General features: G+C 41.6%; 1 protein-coding gene across 1 annotated transcript in view; it reads right to left on the bottom strand.

Moving 5' to 3' along the window:
- Positions 1-23,120, bottom strand: part of ELP4 (elongator acetyltransferase complex subunit 4) — a 371,722-nt gene that overhangs the window by 244,703 nt on the left and 103,899 nt on the right. The window contains exon 5 of the mRNA XM_054971431.1: positions 7,691-7,830. Coding sequence (XP_054827406.1) covers positions 7,691-7,830 — 140 coding nt within the window. The remainder of the gene's footprint in view (positions 1-7,690; positions 7,831-23,120) is intronic.

Genomic DNA, 23,120 nt, shown 5'->3' with positions numbered 1-23,120 from the left:
CCTTAACTTTCCTCTTCTTGGCTGTACAGAGCCCCCAGGCTCTTGTCAATATAATCCTCCACTTCCTTGATCTCCTGTAGGGTGGTGATCCCTTCTGCTCCCGCAGATCTATATTCTATAGGGCTCGGAATCAAATGTGGATCTGTAAAGGCGGGTGTCATAGACAGGGCCCATACTGCTCGATCCAACGGCTCTCTAGACTTGAAATAGGAAAGATCCTACGAAGAACCTCTCTGACTCAGGGCAAAAGATGAAGTAAGGGTTGGAGGTGTTGCTTCTCCCCGAGAGCTGGCTGTTCGGTGGGAAACAAGCCGTGCCTGAACTCTGAGAAGGGGCAGATGCTCTCTAGACGAATTTTAGCTACACAACCTACTGATCAGCAGGCCTGCACATGGGACTGCAGAGGTGACTAAAAATGAACCATAGGGGATCCCCTAAAGGAGACAAATAAAGGATTGGACCTCCTCATAGCCCCAGTACTCTCCATACCTTACCATTACCATTGTGGAAGGCACAAAGAGCATGAAGCTCAGAGATATTACAGACTGATATAATTTCCACTAACAATAACAACAATCTTGTGATTATATACCACTCTTCTGGACAGATTACTGCCATACTCAAAGTGGTTAACAGGTCAGTATCATTATTATCCCAACAACAGTGAGAGGTAGTGTAATGATTCCAAGTAAATGTGTGCATGTGTCTTTAAATGCTTGGTTTGAGCTAGGTGAAGAGTGGGGGTGAGAGGGGGATGAGTGAGTGATATGATTGGTTGATGACTGAGAGTGTGGGCGGAGTGAATGCAGTTTAGACTGACAGAGCAGAGAGAAAATGTTTCAGTCAGAAGAAAGTAGGCTAGCTGTGTGCTGCCTGAGTATACTGAAGTATTTATGACAGAAATATAACCTGTGTGGAACCTGAACTGAGCATGTTTGTGAAAGGACACTCAGTTAGGGAAAGAGAGGCCAGCTGTGTGCTGCCTGAGCAGGTTTAATATTTCTGTGAATGAGAGTCAGAGAAAGAGAGGCTAGCTGTGTGCTGCCTATATTTGAAGTATTTGTGAGAGAACTATTGAGTCTAGTGAAGGAGGCTAACTGTGTGTGAAGCCTTAGAAGAGATCTGTGTGAATGAGTTTATAGGAAGTAACTTTAAGAACTAAGAACCACTTTTATGAAACCAATAAGCTTCTTGAAAAATAAACATTTATTTTGTTTTGTTATATCCCAGTGTAGCTATCATTGCTATATCCCATTCATATCCTCAGGGCCACATAGAACCACGAAGGAGCCTGACGCTTAAACACATTACCAAAGGGGAAATTTGAATAAAATATTTTGGAATAATATATTCCTGGTGGCAGCAAACTACCGAGAGGGTGTAAGGGGAAGATTAAAAGAAAAATCTACCCCAAAGAAAGTTGGGCTGAGAGAGCTCTGAGAAAGCTGTTATTGACCCAAGGTCATGCAGCTGGCTTCAAGTGGAGGAGCACAGAATCAAACCCGGTTCTCCAGATTAGAGTCCTGCTGTTCTTAACCATTACACCAAACTGTCTCTAAGAAAAACAGATTATGTATAAGTGCCTTCAGTGGACATCCAGTCAAAAGTTCAAAAAGCATCCTGAAGAGTGCACTGAGAATTGACTGCAAGTTCCTTGTGAGAACCTATAGGCTACTGGGGTGTTCAGTAGAGCCTCCCCTCAAGCCATGTGGATGGACAGAGAAACCTTGCCTCTCCTTAGCTCCTTCCAACTGTGAAAATGGCCACCATCTACTGTTTGAGAGTACTGGTGGCTCATGCCCTTATCTGGCCCAGCTTAGAGGATCCTTCAACCTGTACCTTGAGGGGATCGATAGGCTTCTCCCCACACCAGGAATGGCCAACTAGCTGAGGGTTATTATACAGTCTACTGGCCCTCTTTCTTGAATTACTAGGGTTCCAATTACTTGGACAGAATAGCCTATTTCCCTAAACTGCTTCCTAGCAACTGTAGTGAGCAATAGTCTAGGTGGCATCCTCAGGGAGAATCCCATTTGGAGCTTGTCCTAGGAGGCACACCACCCGAGGTCTCAGAGATGATGTTTGGAAATAGAATAAACAGACATGGATGCTGTACTGTCTCATTCTGGAAGGGCAGCATGGTGCATCATAGGAGATGGACATGTTGCCTGTCTCAGCTATCGTTCTCAGGGCAGAAAACGATGTGTCCAGGAAGGTACCCCTAACCATCCCAGGTGAGGAAAATGCTAAGAAGGGACCAGACAGGTTTACTCCTGGTTGATTACAAAGCCATGGGCCTGAAGGCAGGCCATGGTCTGAGCCAAGCTGGAAGAAAGGGATCCAAAGAGAATGTCATCCAGATGCAGAAAGATTGACAATCCCTGGGTCCCCCACAGGGCCACCAGGGGAAAAGGCATTTTGTGAAAACTTGCAGGGCTGCACTCAACCTGAAGAGGCATGCCTGGTGCTGAAAATGATATACCACATAAATGAAGTGAGGAATTTCCAGTAGGTCCAAAGAATCGGAAAAAGCAAGAAGGCTTCCACCAGGTTCAGTGAAATCAAGAAAACACATGTGGATTGCCTCATTTTTAGACACCTGTTCAGTCAACCCAGGTCGAGAATCACCTGCCTGTCTCCATTTCATTTTGGAACCCAAAAAGATTTTTTTTGTTTTAGTTTTAACTTTTAAAAAATTACATACAGAGAAAGCAAACAGCAACAAAAATATAACAACAATGGTGGCAGATCTACATGTAGGCTTTTATGGAAGATCTCCAAATAAATCCATAGGAAATTGCCATCTGTATGCCATATGATCAAATGCTGATAAGTTGTGGTCCTCTGTCTGTTGAATTATGGGCATTTATTATATCAATGCTGTAATAGTAGACATGGTCCATTTTTGTTCTCCATCAGTTAGGCTCCAAAAAAACAAGCAAATAGTTTAGAAGTACGTAAAGATCTTTAAAAAACGAGTATTCTAATACAAAATTAATATGAGTAATTACTTTCAAAAACATTGAATAAGTCAACACATCCAAAACATATGCTTAAGAGAGACATCCTGTAATCTGCAACACCAGCAATTAGAGATTGTACTTAATCCTTTACTGAAAAGGTGCTGCAGTGCCCCATATACTCTAAACAATTTTTTGCTGAATAAGTCACAGCTTTATACCCATAGGAGTAACAGGTACAAAGCTTAAGGCCATATCCCATTGCTTTGGCAAAACTGGGCAATCTCATTACATTCATCCATGAGACTGAATATTTATTAACAGACATCAAATATTTATAAACAAATATTTTAGGTTTTGTTTTCTGCATTGATTCAATAAGTGTTCCCAAAAGAGGGGGAGACTCTGAAACACACAGCACTGCAGAGCCGTATTTAGATATCAATACATGTTGCAGTTGTAAATATTCAGCAGAAGATGACAATTTATATCTAGACCTCAGCTGAGAAAAATACAAAAATTCATCATCACAGTCTATCCATTTATCCCATTAAAAATCTCCTTAATTGTCCAATCCTTCCATAAAAATGAGTCCCTCCCAATTTTTAAATCTGGATCGGACCATAATGTTAATTTAGCACGTGAAAATGGATGAAACTGGTATTGTCATGACATTAACAGGGAAATCCTAAGCAGAATTACTCCAATGGGCTTAGACTGGAATAACTCTGTTTAGGATTTTACTGTAAATGCCATAGTTCTCTAACTGTAGAAATTGTAGGAGGAGTAGGATCAATTTTAACATACAGAGACCCTAATGCATTCCATTTAAAGAGGGACACCTAACAACAAGCCTCCTAAGGGGCCCAAGATGGATAATCCAATTGAGAGGAGCAATCTCAGTAGTTATACAAGTTAACTGATGATATAACCTAAGATCAGGAAAACAAAATCCTCCTTCATTAAAAAGAAGTTGCATCTTCTTTAAAGAAATTCAAGGAGGTAAGGCACCTCACACAAATTTCTGAAATAAAGTGTTAATTTTATGAATATATCTACAGTGTACATGAAAAGCAACTGCATGAAAACATATTAATTTCAAGGCATAATGTTCATCCTGAGTATGTTTACTTTACCCCATAATGACAGGCCATAATGACCCCATATCTCTCCAAATCCAAAGATATATCAGCAGTCAACTTATTGAAATTTAGCATAATCATATATTTTATATCTCTAGGAATCAATATTCCAAGATAAGTAATGACATCTGGGCACCATTGAAAATGTCTGTCAGTAAATACACTCTGTGGAAACAACTCAGATTTTGTCCAGTTAATCAAAGGGAGCTTTGACTCTCAAAAACTTATACCCTGAAAATGTTAGTCTCTAAAGCGCCATTGAACTCAAATCCTCTGTGCTTTGAGTGCAGAGTACACCAGGGATCAATCAAACTTAATTCAGCCATATGGGCTTTAAGTATAGATCTCACCAAAGAATATTTTTGTGTGGGAGTGTACTTCAGTCTAAGACTGTATTTAGTATTTTCATTAATATCCCACACACATACCAAAAAATCGTATGTAGAATTCACCAAATGCCTGAAACATTGGTGAAACACATCTGGAGAACATACTTTCAGGCCAGTCAATAATCATAAAAACAATAACAGAATCAGAACTTTTCATTACCAAAATAATAAGGTCTGTATCACTTGCTGAACCTGCTCTTTATCATCTTTACACCAGTTAGATGTATCTGCAACATAGACCTCTCCAATCCAGTCTTTACACGTTATTCTTATCATTTGCCATTTCTTGTAAAAAACCATATCAGCATCAAAAGTTTCAACTGAAAAATAACCTTTATGGTTAGTAGAGTCCCTCATGCCCTTAACATTTCGTGATATCACGTTAAATGTAAAACTTGAAAATAGTATAATCAGTCAACAAAGCCCATTTCCTCATTCACAAAAAAGATGCAAAATATCATTTAGAGAACCTTACTATCTATAAAGTACCAAAAATAATACAAAATACATATGTAAAAATTAATGAGGCAAACAAAATAAGCAAAATACCTCTATAAACCAACCACCAACCACATATGAAAAGTATTCTACCCTATAACAAAGCAAGAAAAGGGGTGGGGGACAAAAAAAGGAAAAATTCATAAGGAAAGAAAAAATTATTTGCTTCCAGGTAAGACATCTGTCCACTCCCCATATATGTGGACCAATTTTAAGACAAGTGAAAACAGATTTTTTTTTAAAAGCTACAAAAACTGTTGAGCCCAAAGCCATTTTTTAAAAAAGCAAGCAAGCAAACACACGTGCACACAAACAAACAAAAACAACGATGAGCTCAGGTCATTATCTCTAAACTGGCAATAAGTCCAGACAACTAAGACAATATTAGAGGCACAGAAATAGCTCTGCTTTAAGCGAGATTCATTTACATGTATGAATAATCTAATATTTTCAAATGTCTGGAACAAGCTGTTTATTTATCCACTGAACAATCTTTTATGGTTGTAGCAGAAGAAGAACATAGCTGAGATCTGAAACTTGTCTATTTCACCTTGCTGACAGATACAGAAAACGGCAGGAAATTTAATATAATATTGCATATTTGTATCTCTTGCAAGATTTCTTATTTTTGTAAACTGATGGTATAACATTAGATACTTCTTTAGTATAGTCAGAGTGAAACATAATCCAGTCTTTATTAGGACCCCAGCACAGATACTGCTTCTCTCTTGTCAAACATAAATGGTGATCTGTCACACTCATTCTCCATCTGTTGAACTTGTTTACTGATAGCCTGAATAGATCCCCAAAGCTGCTGAATCGAATTATCAATTGTCTTAATGTTAGCATGTTGGCCCTGTTGTATTAGTTTTCCTATTTGCATGGGGAGGGGGGGGGGCAGCTGCTAGAAATAGGGATGAGTGACTGTTATTGCCTGATAAATGAAAATAGCTTTCTGTGTATTCTACAGCTAAATAGAACATTGACATTTTATCTGTTCCACTGTAAGAAATTAACAGCTATGAACAATGATGTCAATTAGAATATCCAAGCTAAAACTTCCATATATAGTTTACTATGTAAAAAAAATACATGCTTGCTGACAAATAATCTTGCTATTCAAAAACATTAACTTTAGCGAATATATATGATGGTTAGCAAGAACAGTCATAAGGGTGTTATTTTTCTTTTAGATTTGTTACTAAACACTTTAATTCTGTTAATGTGTTTAAATAATACGTTCTCATGCTTTTAAAAATGATCTAGTAACTAATAAAACAGGAGTTGGTAAGAAGGTATCCTAGTTACAACAGAGGCTCTGACTTCCCTATTGATAGCTTCTAAACATTTAACAAAGGTCTGGTTATCAAAAGGTATGACAAATAGACCTATTATCAGGAAGTAGACTCCATTAGGAAAGACAGTTTAACCCGCTTTAGCAATATTTATCCTGCTGCATGTACATTTAAGCCCATCTACCTATTCTTAATGTACACATACTTTCAAAGAAGCAAATAGTACAAACAAACAATATTTTCTTGGATATTCTCTGGCATAATTACTGAAATATCTTGTCTATATATTATAAGCTATAACTGGGAAACCTAGAAGGAAGCTATAAAAGAATATAGGAGATAGTGAATTATAACTGATAAATTGCTACTGGCTTTCCCTCTCTTTTGTTAAGAAACGACAGGATTGTTTGCACACATTGAAGGAGGAAATGCTCTCTAAAACAGAGTTCTATCTATAGATAAACTGCTTTTATAAAAGCTTGCCTTACAAGTTTGACTTAAGGAAACTTCAGCAAAAATTGAGGCAATGGGACATTTTACATCTTCACTAGAATACTGCACAAGGAAAATTAAACTAAATCCAAAGATGTCTTTCTGGATGCACAAGTGATTGTATAAGCACATGCACATGACAGTACATGCAAACTATTATAAAGCATACCTATAATAGCACTGTATGCAGAAGCATTTGTAGAACAGTATTGGCAACTATCTTTTGCTAACAGTTTTTTAAATTCAAAAACAGCAGTAAAAGGACTCAGAATTTGATTGCATTATTCAGCATGCTAATGTTCAAGCATTTATTCTTTCCTTCAATCCTATGTGGAAAAGTAAAATGTGTTTGAGGGCACTCTGGGGAAGGAAAAATTCCAAATTTTGGTACCTTGCATGTGTGTGGAGTGCATAGCGATGCATGGTATTCTCAGGAGTACTTTCAATATCCAAGTTCTTTCTACACATACAAGCAATCATAATTATGTATCCCACCCCTGCACCTCCATGCTCTGTATTTTATGTATTGTTTAGCAGGTCACTGAGAAGATATGAAAACAAACTGTAGCTGAGAGAACAGTAAGCTGGTTTAGCAGCTCCAGCTTTTTGTGGGCCAAAATAGAACATGAGGACAAGAACAAAAATGTGCTAAGGATCAGAAAGGTGTGTATATTATCCAACAAATGTTCACTGTGACAAGGAGAGGAAATCAGTGTTATGAAAGCAGATTAATCATGGAAGGCGGGAGACTTTACTCTATGGATCAGGCAAAAGTAGAAAATTAGGCTACTAGTATTTATACCTGACCAATCCATTACTGAAAGTAAAATGAATTTTATGCCTATGCAATTTACCCTGTTAAATGTCCTCTTTTATTGTGCAAACTACTGAAACGGAAGGGTTTGCAAACTCACCAAGAGCTTATATCATGGCACAAAGTTGTTTCTTCAGGAAGGAAAAAACCATGCCATCCAATGTTCTGTCTTAGTTCTGAAGCCAAAGGTTTTGACAGATCAAAATAGTGTCCACATTTTGAAGAGGTCATTTGAGTCACCTGTGAAAACATATAGGTCAAGGACTATAAAGTTTCCTTATTAAAAATACAATTTTGATACACCTTGGAATATTTTTTGAAGTGTGAGATGTTTTAAATAAATACATTTCTGTGAACTTGTTTTCAGTAGGGAATTCAGACACCATCTGCCCATCTGCATACTCGTTCTACTGAAGTCAGGGGACTACACCAACAAAAGTCCTCCTTCTAAGCCCTGTTGCTGGGCCTCTGCAGTAACTGATTGGCCACTGTGTGAGAAAGAATGGTAGGCTGGATGGATTTGTCTGATCCAGCAGAGCGTTTCTTATGTTCTTTTTCTTTACGAACCAAACTAGACAAAACGCTGGGATTCTGTCCAATATATTTGCCACACCAGAGCTAACAGCTTCTCTCTGGGACAATTTCTGGTTGGGAAAACAGTGTGTGGGGGCTTCCAACACCCCCTTTTCTTGCATAAGGGTCCTGACTGTAAACATACCCCTGAGTGACTGGTAACTGAATTTGAAAAAACCCAGCTCTGTCCACAGATCTCTCAGCATCTTTTCTGGTTTGGCCCTTACACACACTGGTGTGAGACCTGTAACCCCTCATAATTTGGGACTATGTGTATGTGTGAATTAAAAAACAGTGTTGCACTTACCTGTAACTGTTGTTTGCCGAGTGTTCTCTGTGCAGACACATATTGGGACTGCGCCTGCGCAGGCCAGCTCCAGAGAGAGATTTATAGCTCTAAAGCTCCTGAGGGGGCAATTCCACTGGTCTGCGCATGTGCAGCATTTCCCGCCCAATTGCACTGTGACACGGATCACCCCCTCATCCCTCAGTTCTCCTAAGCTGCCTGAGGATGGTTCCAATTACTGAATCTTACACCTCTTTTTTTTAAAATCCTCACAGCAGGGAAGGAGGGAGGGACTGTGTGTCTGCACAGAGAACACTCAATGAACAACAGTTACAGGTAAGTGCAACACTGTTTTCGTGTTTCTGTGCAGCTCCACATTGGGAGTATAACAAGCTACTTACCAATGGGGGTGAGTGTGAGGAGAGTTAAGAAAACAATGACTGGAGTATTGCATTCCCCACAGTTGCATCCGCTCTGGAGTTTGTATCGACTGTGTAGTGCTTGATGAATGTGTCATTGGATGACCATGTAGTGGCTTGACAGATGTCACAAAGGGACGTGCCCCAGAGGAATGCTGCTGAGGATGATTGTGCTCATGTGGAATGTGCCTTGATCGACTTCGGACATAGAGTCTTTGCTGTGAAGTAACAACATTTAATGGTTGCCACTATCCATCTAGAGAGGGATTGGTTGGAGGCTTGAAGGCCCTTACGTGTACCAGTGTAACATATAAACAGGGTTTTTGATTTCCTGAATGCCTTTGTCCTGTGCATATAATATAATAAAGCCCTTTCTCATCTAGAGTGTGCAGTGTGTGTTCTGATTCTGTCGAGGGATTTGGGAAGAAGAGTGGTAGGGACAGTTTCTGATTCAAATGGAATTTCAAAACCACCTTTGGGGTGAATTGGAGGCTCGGGTGTAAGGACAACCTTCTGTGCAAAAAATTGGAGAAATGGAGGGTCCATCCATAATGCACCTAATTCCCCTACCCTCTTCAGGGAGGTAATAGCTACTAGAAATTCCACTTTCCAAAGCAAGAGGGCAAATGTACAGTGAGCTAGTGGCTCAAATGGTGGTAGTATTATTTGAGCCAGCACTAAAGATAAGCTCCACTGGGGAATTGGAATAGACTTCGGGAGAAATGTGCGAAGGGCCCCTTTTAGAAACTGCTTGGATGCATAGTGGGAAAAATAGGGTCTTGCTATCCACGTATTCATGGAATGCAGAGATTGGGGCTAGGTGGACCTTCACTGATGCTGCAGAAAGACCTCTGTGTAGTAATAAGAGGAGGTAATCAAATACCAGTGATATGTGACATGTAAAGGGGGATTGTCCTTTCTCTAATATCCACTTGTCCCATTTGAATTCAAAGAAAGCTCTAGCGGAGGGTTTCCTAGTGTTTAGAAGGATCTGAGTCACTTATCTAGCAAATGTGAGTGGTTGGGAAATAGTAGCCATGCCAATAGGTTAAGGGTGGCCGTATTGTGGTGCAGGACTTGACCCCTCAAAAGTAGGTACAAGGTGGTTGGAAGTCAAAGGTAACAACCCTTGGCCATCTCCCAGAGAAGCAGAAACAAATCCCTGCGGGGCCAGAAAGGTGCAATGAGGATGCAATGTGTGTGGTAGTATTTGATTCTGCAGAGAACATGGGGTAGCAGGGGGATTGATGGGAAAGTGTAGAAAAGTCACCCAGTGAGTTGCAGTCTGCGCCCACCTGAGAGCAAAACCTCCTGGCCTTAGTGTTCTCAGGGATGGTGAATAGGTCGATGTCAGGAAATCCCCATTCAGCAAAAATTGGATTGATGTACTTGTCTCTGATTGACCACTCATAGTGTGGTCTGTAAAGACTGCTTAGCGTGTCTGCCCCAGTGTTTGATGCCCTGGCAATATGTATCGCCTGAGGGTATGTGTTGTTGTGGATGGCCCATAACCAGAGTCACGTCGCTTCCCTGCAGAGGGTTAACTAGATGGTCCTTCCCTGTTTGTTTATATAATAGAGTGCGGTGGTATTGTCTGTCTGCACTTGAACTCTCTTGTTGAGTAGGATCCCTGCAAAAGAGGTAAGTGAATACTGTATGGCTCTTAGTTCTAAGACACTGATGTGCATCTTTGTCTCAGACATTGATCATGTCCCCTTAATAGAACAATCCCCTACATGAGCTGCCTAACCCATGAGGGAGGCATCTGTGGTCAGTTTGAGTTCAGGAGGGTAGATCTCAAAATGTGTACCCCTATTCAGATTGGTCTGGTCTAACTACCAATGTAGTGATTTGAGAACAGATCTGAGGATTGAGAGAGACTGCAGGTCTCTCATAGGGTTAAACTTCCTTATAAACCAGTTCTGAAGGGGTTTCATAAAGAGGCACGCGAAGGGGACCACACAGGTAGTAGAAGCTATGAGGCCTAACAATTTCTGGATGGATTTGGCTGACTGGAAATGTTTACTCTGAAAGTGTTGTGCCATTGACTGAAGTGATGCTATTCTATCCTTGGGCAGAAAGGCTCTACCCGCCTTAGCATCTAATATAGCACCAATAAATTGCGCCGTCTGGGATGGCTGCAGTGAAGATTTATTCCAGTTGACTAACAGATCTAGACTACAGTCTGAACAGTAAACTCAATGTTCTCCAGCAGTGTCTCTCTGGTCTAGGCTACAAGCAGCCAGTAATCTAAATAAGGGTAAACAGTACAGTTCTTGGACCTGAGGAACGCTATTACCACAGCCATACATTTAGGTAAATATGTGTGGGGCTGACGAAAGTCCAAATGGTAGGGCAGTGTACTGAAAAGTCTCCCCACTGGCTGGCCCAGGCTGCCTCTGGTGCTAAGGCGCCGGAGGGGGTGCCGGCCCGGGGGCGGGAGCGTGCGCCATGGAACTGAATTGCCCAGTGCTGCTTCGCCAGGCCAGGAGTGTGTGCTGGTGGCAGCAGCGCGGGGCCACTGAGCGGGCAGCCTCCCAGCCCACCCACCCAGTTGCTCTGTGCTGCCACCACCGCCAGTACACAGCTGCAGGCCAGGTGCGGCAGGCGACCAGAGTGGTGCGCAGAGTATCTGAACCGGAGGCCTGGGAGGATGCACGTTGCTGTGCGCTGCCCTGGCTGCCTGCTGCACCTGGCCCGCAGCTTCTGTGCCCGGCCAAGAGCGCATGCTGGCGGCGGTGGCAGCATGAGGCAGCTGAGCGGGGAGCCTCCCATTCAGTTGCTCTGCAGGTCAGGCGCAGCTGGCGACTAGGGTGGCTGGCTGCGCCTGGCCCACAGAGCAACTGAACAGGAGGGCTGGAAGTCCCCCCCTGTGCATGCACCCAGCCCTGCATGATGTCATATGCGCGCACATGCAGCAGCAGCCCTTAAGCTGCCTCAGGTGCCAGCAATGCTGGAGCCGGCCCTGCTTACATGGTTGTTCAATTAATATACATGTGCCAGTGAAATGGGACTGTACCACACAGAAGTAGCAACCACACTGCTGGGTATGAGTTAAAGAAAAAAAGCAGACCCAAGTCACCTAGGGTAAGTTACGCTTAATAGAATATGATGGTACAGCAGAACAGCAGATCTATCTATCATGATGACAATATGTATTTAATTATTAAGTATATAGCCCATTTTTCTGCCATGCTGGAATTCAAGGTGGCAAACATAGGGTTCTCATGACCGTTTTAAGCTGACATTTGATAGCTCACAACCTTCTTCCACTTCCACTCCGGAAACTGATCAATCAACAGGTTCACACCCTATTCATGCAGTTTTGCACCAACAGGCTAGTTGCAGCAGGGGATCTGAAGATGACTTCTAGCTAGTCAGCCGGGAGTCAGCTTTCGACCCCATGCTGAGAAAACGTCACTAGGTTTCACTGTTGATTCAACCCACAAAAGTTTAGGGAGGATCGGAAGTCAACTCACAACTGATTGCACGGATCAACTGAGATTTGGCTTCTGATGTCCCAGACTTGGAAACTGTAACCACTCCGGGAACGCAGCAAAAGTGGGCTGGAAGAGATTGAAAGATTGTCTTGCAAAGAGGCTTGAAACTATATACGATTGTATCACACAACTTATGCTGTAGGCACGGTCAACAGGAAAATGAGAGAGTTAAAATTTATGAGTATAAAGGTAGAGAGCAAATATCAAATGAGCTTGTGGACTTTTACTGTAACCCTTAAATGGTTCATTCTCCTGGTTCAGGAGACACACATTCCCCACATCTCTAATTAGGGCTGTTGGTGACCTTTTAACAGACAACTAGTCTGATTCTTGGGTTTTTCAACAAACATCAAAAATTAAATTTTAAGTGTGAGCTTCTCACAGTAACCACATTTTATTAGCTTGCCTCCTTACAAGCCAGACTCTTTAGATTTCCTAAACCAGAGCATCTAGCAATTAAACCCTGTTTGACTGAAAACAGCAGTTTAACAGGTTTTTAATGTCAACATTGCCTTCTGTCCAGTCCCTGCAAACTTCCATGGGCTCTGATTGGCTGCTATCTGATCTTCACACATTCAAACCAGGGCTAAAATGGGATTGGTTGTGTATAGAAAGCGGCAGGCCCACTGCCCATCTGTCACCCCTCCCCCCTAGTCAAAATGTTTGGTGAAGCCAGAGACATAGTAAGTTAGAGATCAGAGTCTCCGGATCTCTAAATTTGTGGTGGTTCAGTCTTCCCAAAACAAAGCAGCTTAGGGGGTGGGAGGGTGAGCTGAAAGTGGTTTTCTAACTCACCCCTTCATATTATTGTTTTTCTGGAAGCCACAGCTAAGTTAGAGATCATAGTCTTTGGATCTCTAATTTTGCTTTGTTTCAGCCTTTCCCGAAACAGTGGTCTGAGGAAAAGGTGTGGATCAGAAGTTCACTCACATTTGATCCCCTAATCAACTAGGAGCCAGTTTCTGATCACCCCTCCCCACCCCACAAAAACTTTGCAGTGAACCAGCAATTCTGAGAGGCTTGAAGATCTGAAGCTAACTTTTAACTCATTGGGGAATCAGATGGAGAGTAGCTTTTGATCCCCACCCCAACTGCTGTCTCCTAGAAAGGGTGGGACCCAACACAATTTCCAGGGAGGGATATGAAAAGCCTTCTGCAATCTGTTTGCATTCTTCTTCCTGAACTGAACAAATCTGTGTTTGGGTTATGATCTAATGATGAGTGTCAAACACAGTATATTCAGCTGATGGATCGGTTTGCTGTGAAATTTACAGCATCACTACCTTAGACCATATCTTTGCATTTTGGCATGGAAAAGAAAGCACTAATTTCCACCATGCTTTTTGCCAGTATGGTTCACTTCTTACTTTGCCATTTGAGTACTACACATGGAAAGCACCACTACTATACACAGCACATTCATTTTCCTCACTATACAATAAGTCTTTGAATATGATCATCCATCCATGCATCAATATGATCACACACATTAGAGTATTATACATAGGATAGAAAAAAAATCTCCATCCATAATATTTTGTGCAAGAGAAACTTTTTTTGATACATGCTTCAGAAAAACGCATGCTAAACAGAGATGGTGCATGGATTAATGATGACAAAGCAATAACATTAACATTGCACCCTCCAAGTAGGAAGTGTTTGTGAATGAATGTCAAACTACAGTCATAACACGGAGGGCATCGGAAAAATCCTCTCTTTGGTGGCATCATCATATCGTAGTCATAATATACAGAGAAACTTGTCACCTGGATGGCTTCTTTTGCACAGAGATTATCTACACTTTCAAAAGCTTTCACTAGATTTTTCTTGCTGGAGAACAGCTATTCCCGTGTCATCACAGGCAATCTAGAAAACTAGGCTGCACTATGCATATCAATCCTCACATTGAAAAGCCAATACTCTTCCAGTAACGAAGAACAGAAATGGTGTTAATTACAAAAAAAAAAACCAAAAAACTGCCTTCTTGAAGACTCTAAAATACTATTTTCTCCAGAACCTTCACAGGACAATATGCCAGATCACATGGAAGCTGCTGCTCTCTGAACAACTGCAGTGGACTCAGCACAGCAGTATTCCTGCAGGACTTGTGAAACTAGGGGTCGCACTACAAGTGACAAATGACACTTGCCTGGCAAGTGAACAGACTTGCATGTATTCCTCTCTGTTCACTTGCCATTCACCTGCGCTCCATTTGATCAAGTGGAGAGCAAGTGAATAGCAAGTGAACAGGGAGGAATACACGTGAGTCTGTTCACTTGCCAGGCAAGTGTCATTCGTCACTTGTAGTGCGACCCTGAGATTACTGCTTGAGCTTATTTGTTTCACTCTATTTCTCGAACCCTGTTTTTCAGTTCCAGGTCAAACATGCTTGTACTTCATCACTGGGAGAAGCTACAATCTTTATCTTAATTGTGAAAGGAGAAGCAAGTTCTTTAGGGAGAATTCCAGATCAGGGGCTGCCAACTCCTAGAGGAAAACTGTAGTCCTGGCTCCTGCAGGGATGGAACATTGGATGCTTATTACCAGCACTGCTACAAAAAAGCTCATGAAACTATAAAAGAGGGCGCGTTCTACTTATAGAAGGGAATTCTTGACTTCATGGAATATATGAAATATTTAACTCACTCAGGTAATAGTTTGTCTACTGTCCGAGATCTACTCAAGAATAATTGGGGTGTGTCTTGCCGTGGGTGGTGGTGCAGTAAGGATCCACTCCATATTAAGAGTTTCTTAGGGGAGTGTAGAGCTGTGGGTTGAGTGCAGAGTCAGCAAAGATGCCTGGCCCCACTTTTGTCTCCAAGAGGCTGCACCCATCCAGCTGGTGAGGAGAGGGAAAAGGGAGGCACTATCACCTCTGACAAGGCCAGCTGGGTCTCATTGCCAGATACGTAGGGATTTCTTCATTAGCAACCGCAAGCCTCTCCCTCACAGTGGCTTTCCCAGGTGATGGTGCTTACTGTGATAAGTCAGGGTCCAGCTCTGGGCCTACTCCATTACAGGGTGGCACTCTTAAGAGGGAGCTGAGGCAACCAAGGAGGCAGTGGGCTGGGTTGGAGAATCTCTGACCACTAAAAGACACCAACCAGGAAGACAGCAAAAAGAGGATAAATGGGAATGACTGAATCTCTTCCCACAAGATTTCTGTGCTTGCACTGAGGCTGCCTCTCCCAAGGAAGTGGGACACTGAATACTCACTGCAGCAGCAGAGGGGACGCCTGGTTCATCATCTACTTACATAATATTTTTCCAATCTATTGACCAGCCTCCCAAATCTATAAAAATGGTAGTTAGCTTGACAATATCCATCCACAATACTATAAAACATAAGCAATACACTAATATGCTGACCAAAACACATTTAAAACAAGATACAGATGCCTGACTCAAGCCAGAACCTATAATATTTGACATTTTAAAATGTGCCGTTCAGTACATAATTGTTTATAAGGCCACCCAGATCTCTGATAATTTTTCTAAAATATTTACAGGACAGCCTGAAGCTTAAATACCTAACAATAAAAGATTAGATATTGGTAGACGTTGTTTGTGCCAGAAGTAAATGTAACTCCCCAGAATTCCAAGAAGAAAAATCTGAAAACATTCCAGTAAGAAAGTTGTAACACTATCTGATATTACTTGCTCTGCAAAATGTTTTAACTTAAAGTCTACCTACTAATTAGTTAGTTGTGTCATATAGGCAATTCATGCATCATTAACTTATCTAACCAATACCAAGTTTTTGAAGAAGAAATGTTATAAATTTTGACTTTAGTCAAGTATTCCAATTTGTTAGAGATTTTAAAATAATCAAAATAAAACATAACATATAAGAAACTGTCACTGTCATGATTAATTTGTTTGAAAAGGACTAAATATTGCCATCAATAAACTTTTTGAAAGCAAGTCCACACCAGAATTTAATTTCAAAACTGCTACTAAAACGAGGATTTTAAAATATATACTACAAAGTACAAAAGACAGCAATTACTTTAAAATATTAAAAGTTTATGTTATGTGTTATATGGTATAATAAAAATAGAACAAATAAATAGCAAATCAAATAAAGTATTATTGCTTTTTTAAAAAAAAACCAAAGTTCCGAGTTCTTTAGTTTTTGGGGTTCTCAAAGCAATTTAAACAAGGGCTGTTCTTTGCCCTATAATCTATCCTTTATCCGGATTACTGATCAGAATGTTTTTACTGCAATCTCTGCCAGAGCTCATCTTTTTATTGTGTAGGTCCAAGCCCCCTTAATGTTTTAGAAAGGCCTTGACTAACTGAACTTTGATCTGATGTCTTCATTGAGAAAAGCTCCAGGTTTCCCATTACAGATGCAAATCCTCACTGAAGCCCAAGAGACAGCAAAAGAGAAGAAACAAGAAGTTTTCAGGATTCTCTTTGAGAATCCTGGGGAACACTGGTGTCCCTAATCCACCCAGATGCATGGATTAAGGTAGGTGATAACCTTTCTTGATTCTAAAGAATAAACACAGTGCCTACAAAATGGGTGGAGACTAGGATTTGGCAGCAATAAAACACCAGGCAATAAAAGCCTGCTCTATGTCAGAAGCCTATGAATAGACCTCAGTGTACCACATTCCCAGGCCTAGTGGGGAAGCTTGCAAAAAGTCCACCTGAATCAAATAAGCATGAATAATCTGTCTTAACAGCAGCATGACCACAGAGACAGAGCAAGAGGCAGGAAATATACATTTCTTTTAAGTATGAGCTGATAAATTTATTAGTAAAATGTTGTTTCAAGTCTACCCTTCACCTATGATTTCTATGAGATAGCCTGCACAAGTAGAAATAAACTAAATTTTCATAGAGCAGAGTATGCCTTTATGCTACCATTTGCTGTTAACATTTCTAATTGCAATACTAATGTGTTAGAAATTATCAGATTTAAGATGAATCAAGGCAGAAAATTGATTTCATGCTGTGACAGTTTATATATTGCCCTAAGAGCACAAGCATTCATTCATTAAAAAGAAAGTGAGAGAGGTAAATGCAAACTGTACACAATACGTGCTTGCATTAATAGGAAATATCTACCATTTTTAGCCTTCATTTCAAAACGTTTGCTCAATATAGCTAAAACAGCTACTGAAAATTACAGAAAAGTAGTATATCATTAGCATTGTTATACTGCAAGCCAGTGATCCTCCCAGTACCTTAAAATGTTCAGAGCAGAAGGACAGGACACAGCCATCCTACAAACACCTTCACCTAGTGTAAAATTAGTTTCACTTAACAGCAGGTAGGGAAGACAAATGAGCAAAATAACTACTGAAAGAACCAGGTGGGAAACACAAAAGATAAAATTATTGCATGTCTTTAAGATGGGGAAAAATGTCAACAGATTCTTCTGTAAAGGAAATCTTTTTTTGTTAGAAATAAAAACAAAGTCTGGTGGGCATATATATTACAAAAGATATTTTACTTAGAAGGAATAAACATATTAATTATTAGTAAGGATACAATTACTTACATTTTTGAAGGTATATTGTTTTTAATTTTTTGCATTGTATCCAAGCCTACCAATTTAATCTGGAAATATAATTTTATGGAAATTATGGAAATTAAACATTCTTTTGCTAAAAATTCATTTTTGATAGTACTTCCTAATACTTAAGTGCAATTAAAAGGTAACCAAAGCATTTCATTTGTTTTCCCATCTGATGTTTACCTATAAATGTGGCAGAGCAAAGTGCTTTAATAAGTGTTGGGGTGAAGCACAAAACAATTATATTTTAATCAGTTTTAAACTATTATTTTCTTTTGCCAATTACTGTGTTCATTTTGTGGCTAAGGAGTTCTCAATGGACCATCCAATGAAAATTAGCATAATATTTATAAGGGAATGGTAATACCATTTTCAACAGGGGAATCAAGGTTTAAGCCAGTACATCTACTCTGAGGAGGACATACTAGCAAGGACAAATTGGAGAGTTGAAAACAAAGGCTAAGATTCAGACTTCAAGTAATTACATGCACTTATGGGCAGGGCCAGATCTAGGGTTGCCGGCACCCCTGCAAATGGTGCGGGTGGCCTCGCAGCCCCCCGCACTGCCTTTCACCTGCCCTGCGGGACAGGGGGTGGCCGGCTTGCCGAGCGCCCCCTGTCCTGCAGGGCAGGCAAAAGGCAGCGTGGGGGGCTGTGAGGCCACCCGCGCCATGTGCCTGCCTCGCAGGACAGGGGGCAGCTGGCTGCCCCCTCTCCTGCGGGGCAGGCGAATGGCATGGGCAGCCACGCTGCCCTTTGCCTGCCCTGCAGGACAGGGGGTGCATGGCAAGCTGGCTGCCCCCTGTCCTGCGGGGCAGGCGAAAGGTAGCGTGGGGGGCTGCGAGGCTGCCCACGCTGCTGCCTGTGCACTCCGGCAACTGGCAGCTGCTCCCGGTGCCCCCTCCCTGGTGGTGCTGGGGGCAGACTTCCCCCCCGCCACCCTCGATCCAGCCCTGCTTATGGGTGTGTATGTGTGGGTATGTATAAACCCCACAGCCCCTTGCTGCACATGAAATGCAGCTATGAAGGGTCTCTTGATCTTCAGACTATAGGGAAGGCTGCAGATAAGGAGAAGGAGACTGAAAAGTCCTTGTCCATATACAAACATTTAGACCCCAGCCAGGCTTATCAAAGCAGAAAGAAGGGACTGCCAGTCAGATATAACAGGATAGGTACTTGAGAAACCTGAAGGACAAGGAAGACGGGGCAATGTGCAGAAATTATCTTGGAATTTTGTTGCTCAGATTAAGCAGTGCAGCAAATGCTGGGATTATATATGTACAATAGGGGAACACAGGAAGACTCTCGGGGGAGGGGAATCCTATTCCCTAATTCCCCCCCCCCGCCCCTTTGGCTTGCTTAATTGTATATTTTTCTCCCTCTTCCTCAGCCCTCCCACTTTTACTTTTCTTCCCCTTGGTCAATCTCTACTTCTAAAAATGTTTTTGCATGATTCCACCCCCCCCCCAATTACATCTGCACATGTAGAGATGAAACCAGTTATTTGGGACAGATTGTTAAACCCACTATTTATATTTTTTACTACTTATGTTTTTCAGAAAAATATATATCCTACCCTGGGGTACCTGCTGCAGACTTTTTGATCAGCACCAGAAGGCCACCCATCACTGTTAAATGGAGGAGGAGATCTAGATCAAGGGATCCATTCTATTGCAATGATCCATGATCCAACAATTTTGCTAGGAGACTGAGCATAATTGAAAATATATAGAGAATTTTTCAATGCATTTGCCACTTCATGATCTATCAAAGTGAGCAGGCTTACCAAGCCTAGTTTCAGCTGCACAACATTTTACACTGGATTTTATTCTGTCATATTTTTATAATCTCCATTATGTTTTATGTTTTGATAGGGTATATTATTAGATAGATTTAGGCAGCTTGATTGTACCACTGTAACAAAAAATCAGAATGTTTTGTGATGAAATACTATCAGTATCCCCTAGCCTCCAATGCACTAATTTGATAATTTATATAGATACATTCAAGAATGCATTTGGTAATTTTTGAATAACTGATACTTTGTAATGATCCAATAAGGCACAGTCAGTTTGCATTAAAAATTATCAAGATATAAAATCATCCTAAGGTGTATTTGATTTCACATATCATCACATATAAGTCTCCTCTCTGACACAAATACATAGCCACAACTATGCAATTACACAGAAAACTAGATATGCTAAGCTTTGTAAAATCTTTCTGTCATATTCCAATTACATTTTTTAGAATAAGACTAAATAAACAGAGTAGCACATTGAGCCAAACAACAGTAAAACTAGCTTCTAGGACTGTGTGCACCAAAACATTCCAGTTTATTTTAAAGGTTTGACTGCAACATTATCCAGGTGAGAAAACAACTAGCCTAGGGAATAATATAATTCGTAAAACACTAACCACCATAAAATCTGTAGAACTGACCACTGGGTTTGCTTTTTACATTTCTCTTCATACCAATCAGTTGATAGTGACAGTGAAGCTGATATGATCACAAGTGCTTATTTTACTTACTATGCACATGAATAAGCAAGTCAATAGCCTAATTCAATTTGGTGCTTTCACTGATGAGACCTAAATATTATACATTCATATAAAAACATCTGTATTACAATAAATTTAGAAAACTATTTTGTATAAAGAGAATGCATGCCTTTACATACACTTGAAAACTTGCTCCATAAATTTTATAACACTGAGAGGGATGGGATACCTTTATATTTGGTATAAGATTGTACTTGACTGCACGTTTATTGTATATGTTATCTTGCTTTTGTGGTCTCTTCTACTTTGGGAATCCATTTTCTTCATTGTTCATGATATCTTCTAATTTTGTAACCTTAGCCCTATTGTATTGTTTACTGGATGTCTTATGATACCTGATTATAGTGTTTTTAGATTTTGTAACTCATCTTGAGTTTCAACAAGAAAAAAATAGTTATAAATTAAGTTAAATACACACACAGAAATGAGAACCAGTGAAAATCTCATGGGAAAATTCCCTCACAGGTTCCTGCTTTGTCTTCTGGCTTCTGATCCTCTTCTGTACACTTTCCTCCCACTGTCATCTCTTCTTTCCTACTCCTTCCCCCACCCTTGTCCCCAAGATTGGTTCCTACTTCTACTTGCCCTTAAGCTTCCCCTTCTTTCTTTAATCTGATTTTCCTTCCACCACATTTCTCTGCCTGCCCACCTGTCTCTCTCCTAGCCAGGCAATCCACTCAGTGGAAGTGCTGCTGTCTGATACAGTGGGGTGGGGTAGCAGTGGTGGCTCCTCTCCCACCTAACTGGCTCCTCTCCCACTTACCTGGCTAATATGGAAGTTGGTGCCAGTGTACGAGCTCCTCCTCCCACCCCCTTCTTGCAGCTTTGCTTACCAGCCTCTCCTCCTTCCCCTTCCTGCCACTTTGCTCTCCCCACCCACCCACCCTTTGCCACTCTGTCCACCTGTCTATTCTCCCCTCTCACTTGGTGGACTGACCACTCACCAGCCTGCCTGGCTGAAGTGCTGCTACTGCCTGGCTGTTGTGGTGGCTTCCCTCCCACCACATGAGAGGGTGTGCAGAACCTTTCCTTGCCTTTTCAGCTCATGCAATGATAGAGGGGGGCAGCAGCTCCCATTCCTGCTCTACCCACCAGCCCAGCCCCCTCCCCATCGCTCTGCCATGGCGTCTGCCTGCCCTCATCACTCTGCCTGCCCACCTCTCCCTTACCCATCTCCAGTGCCTTTGCCTCCACCATCAGGCAGTAGCTCCAACAGAGTTGCACTGCCTGCGTAGATGCAGACCATGTTCCTCTTTTATGGGGATTTACTCCCCCTCCATTTCTCCCCATTTTATAGATTTTTTTGGCTGTCCTAGGGGGACTTCTATGTTTGGAGAAAAAGCTCCCTTCTCTCAACGTGGCTCTAATTTGCAGATTTGAGTATCTCAAATAGGGCCATATCACTAGATACATAGGTTTTCTCATTACAGATGACAACAGACTACTTATGGTGGAACATGTTTGCACTTATCTGTAATTGATGTTCATTGAGCATTCTATGCCAGCACACACAGGAACTGTGCATGCATAAGATTCCCAGGGACAAAAGCGCTTACCGACCTTTTGGCAAGGTTCTTGCATTCTTGCATTCGGTGGAGATAAAAGGAGGGTGTCCAGGTTGGGGAGCACACATCCACACTTACTGAGGCCAACAGATGGGGAAGAGCCATTCAGCGGGTACAGTAATACGGTTTTGACTATATTGTGCCCCAAGGAGAAGGTGGTAGGCCCTGGAACAGCAGCAGTGTTCAAAAGGCCAGCAGTGCTGGTAAAGCTGTATGACTTCTTTAAGGAGCCACATCTTATAGCTGAGTCTGTTGCCAGCTGGCCACCAGGCTCCGAAGATGTTAAGGAATATTCCCCAGTGAGGGATAAAGCCCACACTTACAAGTAAGTGTCACCATGTTTTCATCATTGTGTCTTCTGTGCAGTCCCACACAGGAGAGTGGTGAGCTTGCTTATCAGAGAAGGTAGGTGTGAAGCTCTTAATGAAACAGGCTGTTCAGGACTTCTTTGCCCATAGTAGAGTCACTCTGAGAATCCACTTCAATGCAGCCACTTGGTCTATATTGTCTATGTTTATCAGATACTACAAGTGGCTGCTTTGCAGATCTCTAAGAGAAGATCCAGTTGAGAAGACAGAGGACAAAGTTTGTGCCCTAGAGGAATGGTCTGTGATCCCTAAAGGGCAACATTTATAAATGAGGAACACAATCCTGGTCAACCGTTTGGCCTCACTGGGGGTTGAAGGAACTGCCTTAACAAGGTTTTCCTCATTCTTCCAGGGATGCTCTCTGAGGGTTGCCATTGGAGACCAAAGGTCCTCCAAGTAGTCACTGGTGTGTGGTATTCTGCAGGGAGCGATCTTGCTTAGTATTTATATATGTTCTCTGGTGGAACTCATCAGGAGGTATGTTGTTGGGTGCCATTAAGATGCTGGTAACACCCAGCTCTTTCTCCTTCTGAATAAGCAGCCTGGGGCGTCTTTCTCCAGCCTAGGCGGTGTCTGGATGCCATGGTCAGATGGTTAAGACAGAGCTGGCTGAAAATGAATCCATCTAAGATGGATGTCTTAGACTACTGTAATTCACTGTACACAGGACTGCCCTAGAAGATGCTCTGGAATCTGCAAGTAGTCCAGAATGCAGCTGCTAGACTTCTGA

This window comes from Eublepharis macularius, chromosome 2 (genome assembly GCF_028583425.1).
Source record: "Eublepharis macularius isolate TG4126 chromosome 2, MPM_Emac_v1.0, whole genome shotgun sequence".
In the NCBI taxonomy this organism is placed as follows: Eukaryota; Metazoa; Chordata; class Lepidosauria; order Squamata; family Eublepharidae; genus Eublepharis; species Eublepharis macularius.
The sequence above is the reverse complement of the archived record's forward strand: the minus strand, read 5'-3'. Positions and strand labels throughout refer to the sequence as shown.